Genomic DNA, 17,063 nt, shown 5'->3' with positions numbered 1-17,063 from the left:
TCTACAGAAATATTTTTTTCTAATTTCATAAACCACTGATTAGATTCCTCGTTAAAAGTGTTTATTTATTTTTAAATGCATTTTTATCCCCATTTCTGTCATTTAAAAAAAATTGAAGTCAACTCAGATCCATGACCGTCTTTTTGACCCAAGAAGGTTTTGCTCACTGGTTTATGAAGAGTTTGAATGTTTGTTCTTCTCCTGCAGGCGTCTCAGCTCAGCTCACCAACACTCGTCTTCGCAGGAACACTTCGGTGGGGACGCCGTTCTGGATGGCTCCGGAGGTGAGAGAACTTCCAGGGTGGACCCTAGTCATGTGACTCACTCAGGGGGTCACGTGACCTTTAAACACGACATTTAAATCTATAATGTTTAAAGATATTTTTAGATATGTTATTACAGATCATTTAGATCATCAAACACAGATGTTTCTTGAAGGAGTCAGTAGATCATCAAACACACATGTTTCTTGAAGGAGTCAGTAGATCATCAAACACAGATGTTTCTTGAAGGAGTCAGTAGATCATCAAACACACATGTTTCTTGAAGGAGTCAGTAGATCATCAAACACAGATGTTTCTTGAAGGAGTCAGTAGATCATCAAACACAGATGTTTCTTGAAGGAGTCAGTAGATCATCAAACACAGATGTTTCTTGAAGGAGTCAGTAGATCATCAAACACAGATGTTTCTTGAAGGAGTCAGTAGATCATCAAACACAGATGTTTCTTGAAGGAGTCAGTAGATCATCAAACACAGAGATGTTTCTTGAAGGAGTCAGTAGATCATCAAACACAGAGATGTTTCTTGAAGGAGTCAGTAGATCATCAAACACAGAGATGTTTCTTGAAGGAGTCAGTAGATCATCAAACACAGATGTTTCTTGAAGGAGTCAGTAGATCATCAAACACAGATGTTTCTTGAAGGAGTCAGTAGGATCATCAAACACAGATGTTTCTTGAAGGAGTCAGTAGATCATCAAACACAGATGTTTCTTGAAGGAGTCAGTAGATCATCAAACACATGAGATGTTTCTTGAAGGAGTCAGTAGATCATCAAACACGAGATGTTTCTTGAAGGAGTCAGTAGATCATCAAACACAGATGTTTCTCTTGAAGGAGTCAGTAGAGAATCAAACACAGATGTTTCTTGAAGGAGTCAGTAGATCATCAAACACAGATGTTTCTAGAGAGTCAGTAGATCATCAAACACAGATGTTTCTTGAAGGAGTCAGTAGATCATCAAACACAGATGTTTCTTGAAGGAGTCAGTAGATCATCAAACACAGATGTTTCTTGAAGGAGTCAGTAGATCATCAAACACAGATGTTTCTTGAAGGAGTCAGTAGATCATCAAACACAGATGTTTCTTGAAGGAGTCAGTAGATCATCAAACACAGATGTTTCTTGAAGGAGTCAGTAGATCATCAAACACAGATGTTTCTTGAAGGAGTCAGTAGATCATCAAACACAGATGTTTCTTGAAGGAGTCAGTAGATCATCAAACACAGATGTTTCTTGAAGGAGTCAGTAGATCATCAAACACAGATGTTTCTTGAAGGAGTCAGTAGATCATCAAACACAGATGTTTCTTGAAGGAGTCAGTAGATCATCAAACACAGATGTTTCTTGAAGGAGTCAGTAGATCATCAAACACAGATGTTTCTTGAAGGAGTCAGTAGATCATCAAACACAGATGTTTCTTGAAGGAGTCAGTAGATCATCAAACACAGATGTTTCTTGAAGGAGTCAGTAGATCATCAAACACAGATGTTTCTTGAAGGAGTCAGTAGATCATCAAACACAGATGTTTCTTGAAGGAGTCAGTAGATCATCAAACACAGATGTTTCTTGAAGGAGTCAGTAGATCATCAAACACAGATGTTTCTTGAAGGAGTCAGTAGATCATCAAACACAGATGTTTCTTGAAGGAGTCAGTAGATCATCAAACACAGATGTTTCTTGAAGGAGTCAGTAGATCATCAAACACAGATGTTTCTTGAAGGAGTCAGTAGATCATCAAACACAGATGTTTCTTGAAGGAGTCAGTAGATCATCAAACACAGATGTTTCTTGAAGGAGTCAGTAGATCATCAAACACAGATGTTTCTTGAAGGAGTCAGTAGATCATCAAACACAGATGTTTCTTGAAGGAGTCAGTAGATCATCAAACACAGATGTTTCTTGAAGGAGTCAGTAGATCATCAAACACAGATGTTTCTTGAAGGAGTCAGTAGATCATCAAACACAGATGTTTCTTGAAGGAGTCAGTAGATCATCAAACACAGATGTTTCTTGAAGGAGTCAGTAGATCATCAAACACACATGTTTCTTGAAGGAGTCAGTAGATCATCAAACACAGATGTTTCTTGAAGGAGTCAGTAGATCATCAAACACAGATGTTTCTTGAAGGAGTCAGTAGATCATCAAACACAGATGTTTCTTGAAGGAGTCAGTAGATCATCAAACACAGATGTTTCTTGAAGGAGTCAGTAGATCATCAAACACACATGTTTCTTGAAGGAGTCAGTAGATCATCAAACACAGATGTTTCTTGAAGGAGTCAGTAGATCATCAAACACAGATGTTTCTTGAAGGAGTCAGTAGATCATCAAACACAGATGTTTCTTGAAGGAGTCAGTAGATCATCAAACACAGATGTTTCTTGAAGGAGTCAGTAGATCATCAAACACAGATGTTTCTTGAAGGAGTCAGTAGATCATCAAACACAGATGTTTCTTGAAGGAGTCAGTAGATCATCAAACACAGATGTTTCTTGAAGGAGTCAGTAGATCATCAAACACAGATGTTTCTTGAAGGAGTCAGTAGATCATCAAACACACATGTTTCTTGAAGGAGTCAGTAGATCATCAAACACAGATGTTTCTTGAAGGAGTCAGTAGATCATCAAACACAGATGTTTCTTGAAGGAGTCAGTAGATCATCAAACACAGATGTTTCTTGAAGGAGTCAGTAGATCATCAAACACACATGTTTCTTGAAGGAGTCAGTAGATCATCAAACACAGATGTTTCTTGAAGGAGTCAGTAGATCATCAAACACAGATGTTTCTTGAAGGAGTCAGTAGATCATCAAACACAGATGTTTCTTGAAGGAGTCAGTAGATCATCAAACACAGATGTTTCTTGAAGGAGTCAGTAGATCATCAAACACAGATGTTTCTTGAAGGAGTCAGTAGATCATCAAACACAGATGTGTCTTGAAGGAGTCAGTAGATCATCAAACACAGATGTTTCTTGAAGGAGTCAGTAGATCATCAAACACAGATGTTTCTTGAAGGAGTCAGTAGATCATCAAACACACATGTTTCTTGAAGGAATCAGTAGATCATCAAACACAGATGTTTCTTGAAGGAGTCAGTAGATCATCAAACACAGATGTTTCTTGAAGGAGTCAGTAGATCATCAAACACAGATGTTTCTTGAAGGAGTCAGTAGATCATCAAACACAGATGTTTCTTGAAGGAGTCAGTAGATCATCAAACACACATGTTTCTTGAAGGAGTCAGTAGATCATCAAACACAGATGTTTCTTGAAGGAGTCAGTAGATCATCAAACACAGATGTTTCTTGAAGGAGTCAGTAGATCATCAAACACAGATGTTTCTTGAAGGAGTCAGTAGATCATCAAACACAGATGTTTCTTGAAGGAGTCAGTAGATCATCAAACACAGATGTTTCTTGAAGGAGTCAGTAGATCATCAAACACAGATGTTTCTTGAAGGAGTCAGTAGATCATCAAACACAGATGTTTCTTGAAGGAGTCAGTAGATCATCAAACACAGATGTTTCTTGAAGGAGTCAGTAGATCATCAAACACAGATGTTTCTTGAAGGAGTCAGTAGATCATCAAACACAGATGTTTCTTGCTTCAGCCCGAGCTGGGGTGTAAGTCTGGATCAGATCACTGATGGAAGGTCTGACCATGAATAGATCTGAAAGTAAGAACCAGAATTTTAAAATGATCCTGAAAGAAACTGGCAGCCAGTGAAGAGTTTGAAGGAGAAATGTGAGTTCTTCTACTAGAGCAGCTCAGCTCTAGTATGTAAATGAAGCAACAAGATAACATTGACTAAAGCTTCACATGAACAAACAAATATTAAGTAAGTAAATCATAAAGTCGTCACGTTTAACTGTGGATTATCTTCATGATCAACACCTGGATCGACCCGAACAGAAAACCATCAACTCTCTGGTTAACTTTATGTGGAGCATGTGATGGAGTGACTCGTGTCAACTGGGAGTTTTGCTCAAAGGTACTTCAGCAGCTCAGAGACTCAGTGATACAGACTTTTGATTCTGACGGATTTTGGAAAGTAAAAGAATTCTCGGAAGAATTATGAAAACAGTTGGTCTCCTGTGGCAGAGTGTGCTGCAAGGTTTGTTGTGTGTCGCTGTGACCCACTTATTCTGATGGTGTGTGTGTGTGTGTGTGTGTGTGTGTGTGTGTGTGTGTGTGTGTGTGTGTGTGTGTTGACAGATGACTTTTTCTGGCGTTAACACATTGTTCATGACCCAGCAAAGCGGTGAAATGTACGCTGGCTAAAGAAACAACACATGAGACCCTGGTCATAATCGTACACAACTACACAAAAACAGCCATTTAGTGACGAGATCCAACATTTAACTGTCACTTTATGTACTTCCTGCTTATTTGATCACATATATTCAATATTATGATCTAGTTTTTTTCATACTGTGAGATTTTACATTGATATAACCTCAAAGAACCAACAAATTAACCTTTATTTTATTTGGAAACGAACACAAGCATTGAATGTCATTTTTGTTCTTGTTTTTGTTCTTGTTCTTTTGTTTTTTCTTGTTGTTTTTCTTGTTCTTGTTTTTTTTTCTCGTTTATGTATTTCTTGTTCTTCTCATTTTTGTCCTTGTTCTCGTTTTAGTTCTCCTTTTATTTGTTCTTCAAATTGTTGGTGTTATTTTTGTTAGGTTAGGTTGAACTTTATTGATCGATATTTGATTTATTTTTATTGGATTGTTTTTGTTTTTCTTCATTTTCTTTCTTGTTTTTGTTCTTGTCTTTCTTTGCTCAGATTTCTCTTGTTATGTTCCCCTGTTTTTTGTTCCTCTTCTGGTTGTTCTTGTCCTTGTTTCTCTTTATTTTCTCTTTTTTTGTTCTTCTTGTTCTTCTTTTTTTTCTTGTAGTTGTTCTTGTTCTATGTTTGACACAATTTTCAGTGTTTAAGGAATTATCAGCTTAAATTTGTATCATTTCAATTTAATCATAACAATTTTGTGTTACATTTAAATATAATCTTTATTCTTTTGTATATATATATATATATATATATATATATTTTTAATTCTCTGGTCAAATAATAGAGTTTTTAACAAAACTATTTTCATGTCTGAAAATGTTCTCGACGACCATCTTTCTCTATAAAGTCAGATGTTTGGAAACAAATCTGAATCACTTTTATTTAGACTTTTACTATATTTACGACATGAAAAAAGTAAATTTAGGAACGAAAAAGCTCATGAAAAATATGTAAAATATTCATTTTTATTAAATAAAATACATCATACATTCATTAACTTTGTATCAGATTTATAAAATCTAAATAAAAAACGAAATAATACATAAAAATGGTTTATACATTTCATTCAAACCCACGATAAATGAATGATTCACGGCAGCAAGAGACGAACCCGCCGATGAAAAGGACACTTTGGAACCTCGACACCTCGTCTTCATCTTCTCGCCGAATCTTGGCTCAATAACTCGCCGTCTCGCCGCTGGCGAGCGTCCAAATGGAGGCGTCCCACTCGTAAAACCCTCCATCCTGCTCCATAAAGCAGAGACTAAAACACACTCCAGTCTCCGCTCGACGCCGAGAATGTGTTTTACGCGGCGGTTCGGAACCTCCGGGGCGTGAATCCATTAGGAAGTTAATATACGAGCGGTGTGAGTTAAAGAGACGCTCGCCTCGGTGTCGGGCGACACTTCAGGAGCTTCAGCCGGTGTTTAATTGGTGTCTGTGTCTCACTCAAGGTTCCTTCATGGTGGTGAACGCCTCGGGTCGGGCGTCCGGGCAGAAGGCTCACCTCTACATGCCCACCCTGAAGGAGAACGACACCCACTGCATCGACTTCCTCTACTCGCTCTCCAGCCGCAACGGGGCGAGTCCAGGAACTCTTAACGTCTACATCAAGGTGCGTTTGAGGAGGTTGACGGTTGAAGTCTGAGCAGGAAAAGGTTGAATGATGGAGAGACTTTTGTTCTTCTGAAGGTTCTTCAGTGAGTAGAAGATACTTCGACATTATCTCAACAAATTCTACACCAGAGTCAAGTACTGGACAATACTACACATATATACTTGTTACTACACTATCACAACACCAGAGTCAAGTACTGGACAATACTACACATATATACTTGTTACTACACTATCACAACACCAGAGTCAAGTACTGGACAATACTACACATATATACTTGTTACTACACTATCACAACACCAGAGTCAAGTACTGGACAATACTACACATATATACTTGTTACTACACTATCACAACACCAGAGTCAAGTACTGGACAATACTACACATATATACTTGTTACTAAACTATCACAACACCAGAGTCAAGTACTGGACAATACTACACATTTATACTTGTTACTACACTATCACAACACCAGAGTCAAGTACTGGACAATACTACACATATATACTTGTTACTACACTATCACAACACATGAGTCAAGTACTGGACATTACTACACATATATACTTGTTACTACACTATCACAACACCAGAGTCAAGTACTAGACAATACTACACATATATACTTGTTACTACACTATCACAACACCAGAGTCAAGTACTGGACAATACTACACATATATACTTGTTACTACACTATCACAACACCAGAGTCAAGTACTGGACAATACTATACATATATACTTGTAACTACACTATCACAACACCAGAGTCAAGTACTGGACAATACTACACATAGTTACTTGTTACTATACTATCACAACACCAGAGTCAAGTACTAGACAATACTACACATATATACTTGTTACTACACTATCACAACACCAGAGTCAAGTACTGGACAATACTATACATATATACTTGTAACTACACTATCACAACACCAGAGTCAAGTACTGGACAATACTACACATATATACTTGTTACTACACTATCACAACACCAGAGTCCAGTACTGGACAATACTACACATATATACTTGTTACTACACTATCACAACACCAGAGTCCAGTACTGGACAATACTACACATATATACTTGTTACTACACTATCACAACACCAGAGTCCAGTACTGGACAATACTACACATATATACTTGTTACTACACTATCACAACACCAGAGTCAAGTACTGGACAATACTACACATATATACTTGTTACTACACTATCACAATATATTGTATCATTGTCAACTTGCCACTGTATTGTGTTACTTAATGTATGAACCCATTCTTGCCAATACACACTCCTACAGTTGAATTATAGGCAAACAGATAGAAATTAGTTACACAATCTTATAAATCACATCATTTCTTATGTCGTAAACGCGTCTTTTTCACTTCAGTCTCATCTACGGGATCAACTCCCTAAAAACTACTGTAGAGATTTACTACTGACGGTGAAAAACAGGTTCATCTGTAATGTTTTGTAGTAATAAAACATTGATTTGCTGTCAAGTATTCATTATTTACTGCGGCACAGAACACATTAATATGTTGTGTGGAAGTTTATCAACTATTCCAGGCGTGGAATCTCATGTTTCAACCGAGCTGTTGATGGATTCCTCAATCTGAGGCTGGACTCGACCTCCTGATGCATGCTGGGATAGATTTACAGTTCGATAACTTGCTTTGCCGTCCGCAGGTGAACGGCGGCGCTCAAGGGAACCCGGTGTGGAACGCGTCCGACACCGTCACGGAGGGATGGGTCAAGGCCGAGCTCGCCATCTCAACCTTCTGGCCAAACTCCTACCAGGTACTCGTCCTGAGACTCACGTCACACTCGGATCCAGACGGGTCAATATTTGACGCTCCTGCTCGCCCCGCCACTGTTTGACTTGTTAATTGCTTCATATTTCCACTAAATATTGGCTCTGATGAGGCGGATTAGCAGCAGATCGACCTCCAGGTGACCTCAAAACACGTCACCTTGAGTGGTCGAGACCCTCGTGACTCACAATCCACGGGAATAAAGTCAAAGCAAGAGCATATGTCGTCGCAGACGGAGGCGACAGAAGGACAAAGATGAATAGTCTCTGACTTTTGGAGGATCCCCCCGTGGAGTTGTTATCGGCTCAGCAGGGGGTCCTCGAGATCTCACTCCTTCTCATCCCTCTCTTCCTCTCCTGCAGGTGATATTTGAAGCGCTTTCAGTCCAGGGTCAACCCGGGTTCATCGGCGTCGACGACATCCGAGTCCTGGCTCACCCTTGTCGTAAGTACACGTGCGACCCCTCGCGTGACCCCCCTCCTGAAGACCCCCCTCATGAAGACCCCGCTCATGAAGACCCCTCGCGTGACCCCTCTCCTGAAGACCCCCCTCGTGAAGACCCCCCTCGTGAAGACCCCCTCATGAAGAGCCCCCTCGTGAAGACCCCCCTCGTGAAGAGCCCCCTCGTGAAGACCCCCTCGTGAAGACCCCCCTCGTGAAGACCCCCTCGTGAAGACCCCCCTCGTGAAGAGCCCCCTCGTGAAGACCCCCTCATGAAGACCCCGCTCATGAAGACCCCCTCATGAAGACCCCTCGCGGGACCTTCTGTTCCCAGACCTCGATGCTGAGAAGAAAGAAAGACAGATTGAGACTCGCCGACAGATTGCAGATTCGTTATCTCTGGTTCTGACGGAGCCTCAGTGGAGTCTCTGTACTTCGCACTCTGTTCACACCTGAGCTCGTGTCGACGCTGAGACTCAAATAGAGGCTCAAGGTTTTGTTCCTCGGATCTTAAACCAACTGGTCAGGTTTGGAATCTGACTCAAGGCTGTCGTTAAATAATCGACATCAGATCAGGTTTAAAAAATACAAATATTTAAATTGTAACAAGTATCTGTGAAATAAGACGTGTTTCTGTTGCATCTTTATACTCTATCGTAAGTTCTTGATGCTCGGAGAGACAACAAGTTCAAACTAGAAGATCACAGATCGGTTTTAAGTGAAACATACAAAGGTTTGTGTTTTTCCTACTGAGTCGACAAGGTACTTTTGTGAGATTCGGAAACATTTGATTTTCAACTCGCAACCGTGAATCCTTTAAAACAAGCAGAGATTCAGTGAAGTTCGAGTAAAACACACGAGCTCAGTCACTTTCCAGCATTAAACGTATTTATTTCTTCAATTCAATTCAATTCAATTCAATTCAATTCAATTCAATTCAATTCAATTCAATTCAATTCAATTCAATTCAATTCAATTCAATTAAATTCAATTAAATTTTATTCAAGTGTCTTATCATAACAAAGTTATCTCAAGACACTATACAGTTGAAATAAGACTACAGTTGATTAAGGAAAAATAGATCCAGCAATTCAACAAAGAGCAAGAAACAAAACACTGTACAGTGAGCAATGGCGAGGAAAAACTTCCTTTTAGAAGCAGAAACCTCGAGCGGAACCAGACTCATTGTTGACGGCCTGCCGCTTTGACCGGCTGGGAGGAAGGATGGAGGGGTAGACAGATGGATAAGGAGAGGAGTGAGGGAGGATATAGTGAGAGAAAAGAGGAGAGTGTAGGAGGGTCCATGGGGGTGCTGGAGAGAAATTTCTTCTTCTGCTCATTAAATTTCTCTGGAACACACAGTTTAAAAACGAGGGTCCAGAGAAACTATAAATCCACTTAAATATATAATGTTCCTAATAGTTTTATTATTTCATTATTTATTAAAATGATTTCATTGTAGTAAAATAAAACGTTTTTTCATTTTTATACCGTAAATAAATACCGTATATAATATTTATAAAATAATCAACATTTATACAAAAATAATTAGTATTACAGCAGCTATGAATAGAAAATTGAAATAAATATTTTGTCGAAATTAATCAACAATTGAAAAACTTAAAAATTTAAGACAGCAGCTCTGACGATATTATTCAGAATATTTCTCAATAAAATTCATAACGAAAAACAGTATCATTTTAAACATTTTAAAACACAACATGTGAAGGAAAATGAATAAGAAAACAAATTGGCATGAAAATGTTTTTTCATTTTTTATTCATATTAATTTTTTATTGGATTGAGAAACTTGTATAGTACGTGAAAGTATCAAATATTCAAGAAAGGAATTATTTATTTATTTTGTTGGTTTTAAGGTCATTATTGTAGTAATATTAAGGGAAATACAGTTATAAAGTCAAAATAAAAGTGTATGATGTGTTCAGGAAAATGCAAAAAATGCAAACCTTCTACAAACAAACTATGAATATTTAATCTCATACACGTGTCAGACTTTAATGAATACAAACAAAAGTGAAGAAACACGAAGTGATTTCCTAAAGCGTCAGTGAATGTAAGAGCAGATGAATCGCAGGAGAAGATGTTCCACAGCGTCTTCTGCTGCTAACCGACCATTAGCGTCGGGTCGAATCATCATCGCTAAGTGATCGATGCGTCTTTAGTTGAACTGATCGCTGCCTGCAGACGCTCGCGATGAAATCATCCCGTCTGCGGCCAAAGTCACCCTCGCCGCCGTCCAAGTGCCCGCCGCCCATCTGTCTCTCCACAGAATTACAGTCGTTTGAACGAGCGTTTCTTATCTCGCGCTCGCTTCATCACGAGATTGCCGAGCAGTTGCTCCAACGCCACGTTACGACACTTTTATCGGCGCTGAGTGACCCCCGCACCCGTTCGGAGGAAGTGGGGTCACCTTCGGACGGCGCTGCTCTTTTCCGAAATTGCCATTTTAAGTGTAGAAGTTTTTAAAAAACAGCCAAAAGGTTTGTACGTTTAACTTCGATGCTAGAAAAAAGTTTCCCTTCACTTTTTAATGTTGTAGATTCAACAAATATATCGAAGACAACCTTGAAGCTACTAAGTTTTCTGAATTTGTTGTCAATGTTTATCATTTAAACAACAAATTACAATTTAATTTCCATCTTATTTGTGCCACTAAAGATGTCAAACCTGGTCAAAAGTCAGAGCGAGTCATGTCTGCGGTGAAACACTCTTGAATAGTGTCTTCCTTGAAGGTTCGAGTCATCATCGCTCAGTGACTTGAGGTACAAACAACCCAGTCAAGGTCCAAGTAGTTCAAAGCCGAGTCAGGGACTGTGTCGAGTCCAGGTCTCAGCACCTGATGGGTCTCAGTCCAGACATTGATTCCAACTCTGTGGTCCTGACCCGACGATAAACGGGATCCTGACTCGCTTGTAACTGAAGAAGCTTCTCGGGTTAAAGGTCAAACGTTTTCCCAAGAACTCTACACAGACCGGTTCGCGTCTGTACCTCAAGTCAAGAGTTTTTCATAGAGATTCCATCTGGTCCAGGTTTTCCAAGCAGCCGGTCGTGAACCTCCGGGCGGACCCGGAGCAGATGGAGGAATAATATCTTGACTCTGGAGCGACTGGATTAACGTTAATCCTCCGTGTAAAAAAAATAAAAGTAGCTCATCGTGGGAGTTTGTGACGTGGGATCAGAAGTCCTTTTTTCTTTAATAACTGTTTCTCTTTCTTGTTTCAGGAAAAGCTCCGCACTTCCTGCGCCTGCAGAACGTGGAAGTCAACGTGGGCCAGAACGCCACTTTCCAGTGCACGGCCGGAGGAAAGTGGTCCCAGCACGACAAGCTCTGGCTGCAGGTGAGTTCGTACCTATAATACTTATAATATTTTACCATCGCCCCCTACTGGCCAACTGCCCGGCACCACTCCTTGGTTCTAGGAATAAATGATTTTAAGTAAGTGATGCTTAGATATGACTAATGCTGGAGGAAGATTAACAAAGAAGAAACACCAGGACAAGATGATGACGATCAAACTTATGTTGTTCATTCATCTTTGTTCTGCCGTGATCTTGATCAAGGAGAAGTGGAATTAGTTCCTTTGTTTGACGTCCAGCAGGTGTAAATGCTGATACATTATTTTGAAATTGGGAAGTACTTTTTGAACGGTTTAAAATAAAAAGTGATCAAGTTAATTTGTCGATTCCTTTCCAATAAAACGCCAGTTTTCTAAACTTTGACTTGTTTCTTGTATCTCGTGGGTTGAATTGTTGATTGTAAATCGTAAGCTACTGTGTCATGTGACCGAGATAAGTATTGCTTTTAATAGTTTTCCATTCTTTTTCTATCAATACTCGTGATGACTGATGGACTGGTACCAGTGTGTGTTCTAGTAGTCTAGGGAATGACACGATAACTTTATTAAAACTATAAATCTTGACTTATTTGACCCTTTTACAGTCATAACAAGTTCCATTCAGGAATATTTATCATTCTAAATATAATAAACACACAATAAAACAGCTTTTTTGTTTTATGAACTACTCAAAAATGTCTATCTTAGCTTCAACCGTCGGTAAGAGTTTGTCATTTTCAATCATTTCCTCACAGAAAGAACATTATCTTCCACGTTATCGTTCAAATAAAATGGATGAAGTAGTTGTTTTTTGAGTAAACGTTGCTGTCGTTAACCTGCACCTGGTGTGAGAGAAGAAGCTGTAACAACTGAGCAGGAGATTTTAGAAACATAAATGACAAAGTGCAACAGTCCCGAGCCGCCCGGCCCTATTTCAGAAATGATTAAAAAGGCCTTGTTCGGTTTTGCACCGACGACTCCGTCTCTGTTCACCTGACAAGTGCGAGCATGTTTTCCCCAGAAATCGTTTACGACTCCACGCGAACTTCCACAGTGTTTTTGTACCGTCGGAAGAAGAACTTTCACTCTTTCTAGTTTGAAAGTCTCCAGAAATCAAATGCAATCAATTATTTTCTACACAAATGTAGTTTGTTTTCGACACAAATGTAGTCGTTTGTCGACGTTTCCAGAGACACGTTTCTGAATCAGGAGAACAAGGTCTGATGTTGATCGAAAAAGATGCCATGAGACGCCAGAAGACTCGCGGAGGTTAACTTGGGACTCGTTATTCGTGGAGCTCCCAGAGTTCAACACTGCAGCGAGAGGACGATGCAGTTGTGAAGTTCTTACATCATCAGCTTCTGTTTCTGTACCTGATGAACTCGTAGCAAATCGTTTTACTTACCTTCAATTTGAACCAAAAAAATCCACGAAATAGTCCTTTGACAGGTTTGCTTGCTCAGTTCAAAGTTCAGTTTTAAAATGAACTAGTTCTGTCCATAGTTCATAATTCAAAATGTTCTAAAGTTCACCAGTCTAAGAATGAACTAGTTCAGTCCATAGTTCATAATTCAAAATGTTTCTAAAGTTCACCGCTCTAAGAATGAACTGGTTAAGTTCCTAGTTCAAAATTCAAAATGTTTCTAAAGTTCACCGCTCTAAGAATGAACTAGTTCTGTCCATAGTTCATAATTCAAAATGTTTCTAAAGTTCACCGCTCTAAGAATGAACTAGTTCAGTCTATAGTTCATAATTCAAAATGTTCCTAAGGTTCACCAATCTAAGAATGAACTAGTACAGTACATAGTTCATAATTCAAGATTTTCTAAAGTTCACCGCTCTAAGAATGAACTAGTTCAATCCATAGTTCATAATTTATAATGTTTCTAAAGTTCACCGCTCTAAGAATGAACTAGTTCAATCCATATTTCATAATTTATAATGTTTCTAAAGTTCACCGCTCTAAGAATGAACTAGTTCAGTTCCTAGTTCATAATTCAAACTGTTTCTAAAGTTCACCTCTCTAAGAATGAACTAGTTCTGTCCATAGTTCATAATTCAAAATGTTTCTAAAGTTCACCGCTCTAAGAATGAACTAGTTCTGTCCATAGTTCATAATTCAAAATGTTTATATAGTTCATCACTCTAAGAATGAACTAGTACAGTACATAGTTCATAATTCAAGATTTTCTAAAGTTCACTGCTCTAAGAATGAACTAGTTCAATCAATAGTTGATTATTTAAAATGTTTCTAAAGACAAACGGAGAGAGTGAGACGTTCACAGGCTCCAGAATAAAGAGTTCACAGTAAAGTTCATCAGGGAAAACACTCCACGTTCAGTTCATGTTGATCCAAAACATGAACTAGTTCATCGAACGTCAGTTCAGGCACAACTTGGTCACGTGTTGCGACGGAGAAACTCATCGCACCAGGAATCTTTGATGGATTTTCCTCATGGCTCCTTCTTGTCCTCGCAGCAGTGGAACGGCAGAGACACGTCGCTCATGATGACTCGGGTCGTGAACCACCGGCGCTTCTCGGCGACGGTCAACGTCGGCGACACGTCGCAGCGAAGCACGAGCCGCTACCGCTGCGTGATCCGGTCCGACGGAGGCTCGGGAGTCTCCAACTACGCCGACCTCATCGTCAAAGGTACTTCTTTTTATTTCCCCTTCCACAGCTTCCTCTCGCCTTTCATGGAGGAAGAACGATCTCAGGTAGCAAATCGATGGAGAGAGTCTTTACCTTCCCGCACACACCTCTGAGCTCGCTGTGAACTATAGGAATCAGAGCGTCTGTCCCGCTGTGAGGGATATTGATGTTCGGAGGGAGGAAGATAATGATTTTCTCAACCCGGCGATGAAGTTACAGCAGCCGCGGTCCAACCTTAAACGTATTCTGAAGCTGCTTTATATTGTCTCTCAGTTTTTTTTCTATTTTCGGAGGTTTTTATCTTGAGCTACAGATGTTTTCATGTCGTGGATTTGTCCGTCCAGAGTTCAAGATAGTCGTGGTCGACCGAAACAACACGTGTGAAGTTTACACTCGTTTATTTCTGAGGCGATTAGATAAGAGAGAGTGCAGACCCCTGCCAAGCAGCTCTTTTTTTAAAAAAACTCATACGTTTATATTGTTTATATCATTATTTTAGTTATCATTTCAAACATTCCTGATGGTGCATCAATAGAACTCACTTCTTCGATCTCTATCCGTTTTTGAGATATTTCGCTAACAGATCGATCAACTAGTTTAACAGTTGTCTCTCAGTTTTTTTTCTATTTTCGGAGGTTTTTATCTTGAGCTACAGATGTTTTCATGTCGTGGATTTGTCCGTCCAGAGTTCAAGATAGTCGTGGTCGACCGAAACAACACGTGTGAAGTTTACACTCATTTATTTCTGAGGCGATTAGATAAGAGAGAGTGCAGACCCCTGCCAAGCAGCTCTTTTTTTTAAAAACTCATATGTTTATATTGTTTATATCATTATTTTAGTTATCATTTCAAACATTCCTGATGGTGCAGCAATAGAACTCACTTCTTCGATCTATAAATCCGTTTTTGAGATATTTCGCTAACAGATGGATCAACTAGTTTAACAGTTGTCTCTCAGTTTTTTTTCTATTTTCGGAGGTTTTTATCTTGAGCTACAGATGTTTTCATGTCGTGGATTTGTCCGTCCAGAGTTCAAGATAGTCGAGGTCGACCGAAACAACACGTGTGAAGTTTACACTCGTTTATTTCTGAGGCGATTAGATAAGAGAGAGTGCAGACCCCTGCCAAGCAGCTCTTTTTTAAAAAAAAACTCATATGTTTATATTGTTTATATCATTATTTTAGTTATCATTTCAATCATTCCTGATGGTGCAGCAATAGAACTCACTTCTTCGATCTATAAATCCGTTTTTGAGATATTTCGCTAACAGATGGATCAACTAGTTTAACAGTTGTCTCTCAGTTTTTTTTCTATTTTCGGAGGTTTTTATCGAGAGCTACAGATGTTTTCATGTCGTGGATTTGTCCGTCCAGAGTTCAAGATAGTCGTGGTCGACTGAAACAACACGTGTGAAGTTTACACTCGTTTATTTCTGAGGCGATTAGATAAAGAGAGAGTGCAGACCCCTGCCAAGCAGCTCTTTTTTTAAAAAACTCATATGTTTATATTGTTTATATCATTATTTCAGTTATCATTTCAAACATTCCTGATGGTGCAGCAATAGAACTCACTTCTTCGATCTCTAAATCCGTTTTTGAGATATTTCGCTAACAGATCGATCAACTAGTTTAACAGTTGATCCAGTTAACTACCATTTTTTTTTGTATTTGTTATTATTATTATTATTTCCAGGAAAATATTGTCGGAGGAAAGAACCTGTTGTTTAACTTGTGATGATGTTCCTGATTTTACCATCTGGATCCAGGGATCGTTTGAGTCACTCTCTGTGGTGCAGAAGGAACTCACAGCTTCAACTATTGCACACACACACATACACACACCCAACAGAAACACACACACATTTTTTTTTTAAATGAACAGATTTTAGAAAAATACTGTTGCTTGTGACTGCATGTGACAATGTGTGCCTCCATCTGTACTTGTGTACATATGTGTGTGAGAGTGTGTGTATGAATGTGTGTGTGAGAGAGTCTGTGCATACATATGTGTGTGTGTGTGCATGTGTGTGTGTGTGCATGTGTGTGGACATGTGTGTTTGTGTGTGTGCAAGTCAGAGTATGTGCTTGTACGTGTGAGTATGTATGAGTGTGTGCGTGTATTTGTAGTTGTTTATACATGTGTGTGATTTGTATGAGTGTGTTTGTATTTTTGTGAGAGTGTGTGCTTGTACGTGTGTGTGTCCATGCGTGTGTGATCCAACCCACACCCACACATAAAGATTGACACACTCATTTCTACACACACAAATTGTTACTTGTTTGGGAAAAGAGTGTGTTGCCAGAAACAAACAACACAATACAATTCCATTGCTGCTATTGTGAGTCCAGACATGTGAGCTACACAACATTTTACGTCTGGACTGAATAGAAGGAGGAAAAAAAGATTTTCTTCTGTTTGAAGCTTTTTACGAACCTTTTTAAAACAGCCTCTCAGAGTCTTGGTGCACAATTGTGTTATTTTCCTGCAGTCGCACAACAACACTTAGAGTAAAAGCCACTTTCCTCGTCCTGTTCTGCAAAAGTTCTCGAGACTTATTCCATTAATGTTATTGTAGATTT

The 17,063-nt window shown here is 39.2% G+C and overlaps 1 protein-coding gene across 1 annotated transcript; it reads left to right on the top strand.

Moving 5' to 3' along the window:
* Positions 1 to 207: 207 nt before the first annotated feature.
* On the top strand, positions 208 to 14,483 carry LOC148057747 (receptor-type tyrosine-protein phosphatase T-like; the record flags this gene model as incomplete). Its single annotated transcript, XM_087782753.1, has 6 exons — positions 208 to 284; positions 6,032 to 6,192; positions 7,909 to 8,019; positions 8,396 to 8,477; positions 11,718 to 11,833; positions 14,309 to 14,483. Coding segments are annotated over 6 exons (722 nt in total), but the record flags the coding sequence as incomplete, so codon positions are not given.
* Between the last annotated feature and the right edge of the window lie 2,580 nt (positions 14,484 to 17,063).

This window comes from Callionymus lyra, unplaced genomic scaffold (assembly GCF_982586985.1).
Source record: "Callionymus lyra unplaced genomic scaffold, fCalLyr1.hap1.1 HAP1_SCAFFOLD_689, whole genome shotgun sequence".
Classification (NCBI taxonomy): Eukaryota; Metazoa; Chordata; class Actinopteri; order Syngnathiformes; family Callionymidae; genus Callionymus; species Callionymus lyra.
This window is presented reverse-complemented; position numbering and strand designations above follow the sequence as displayed.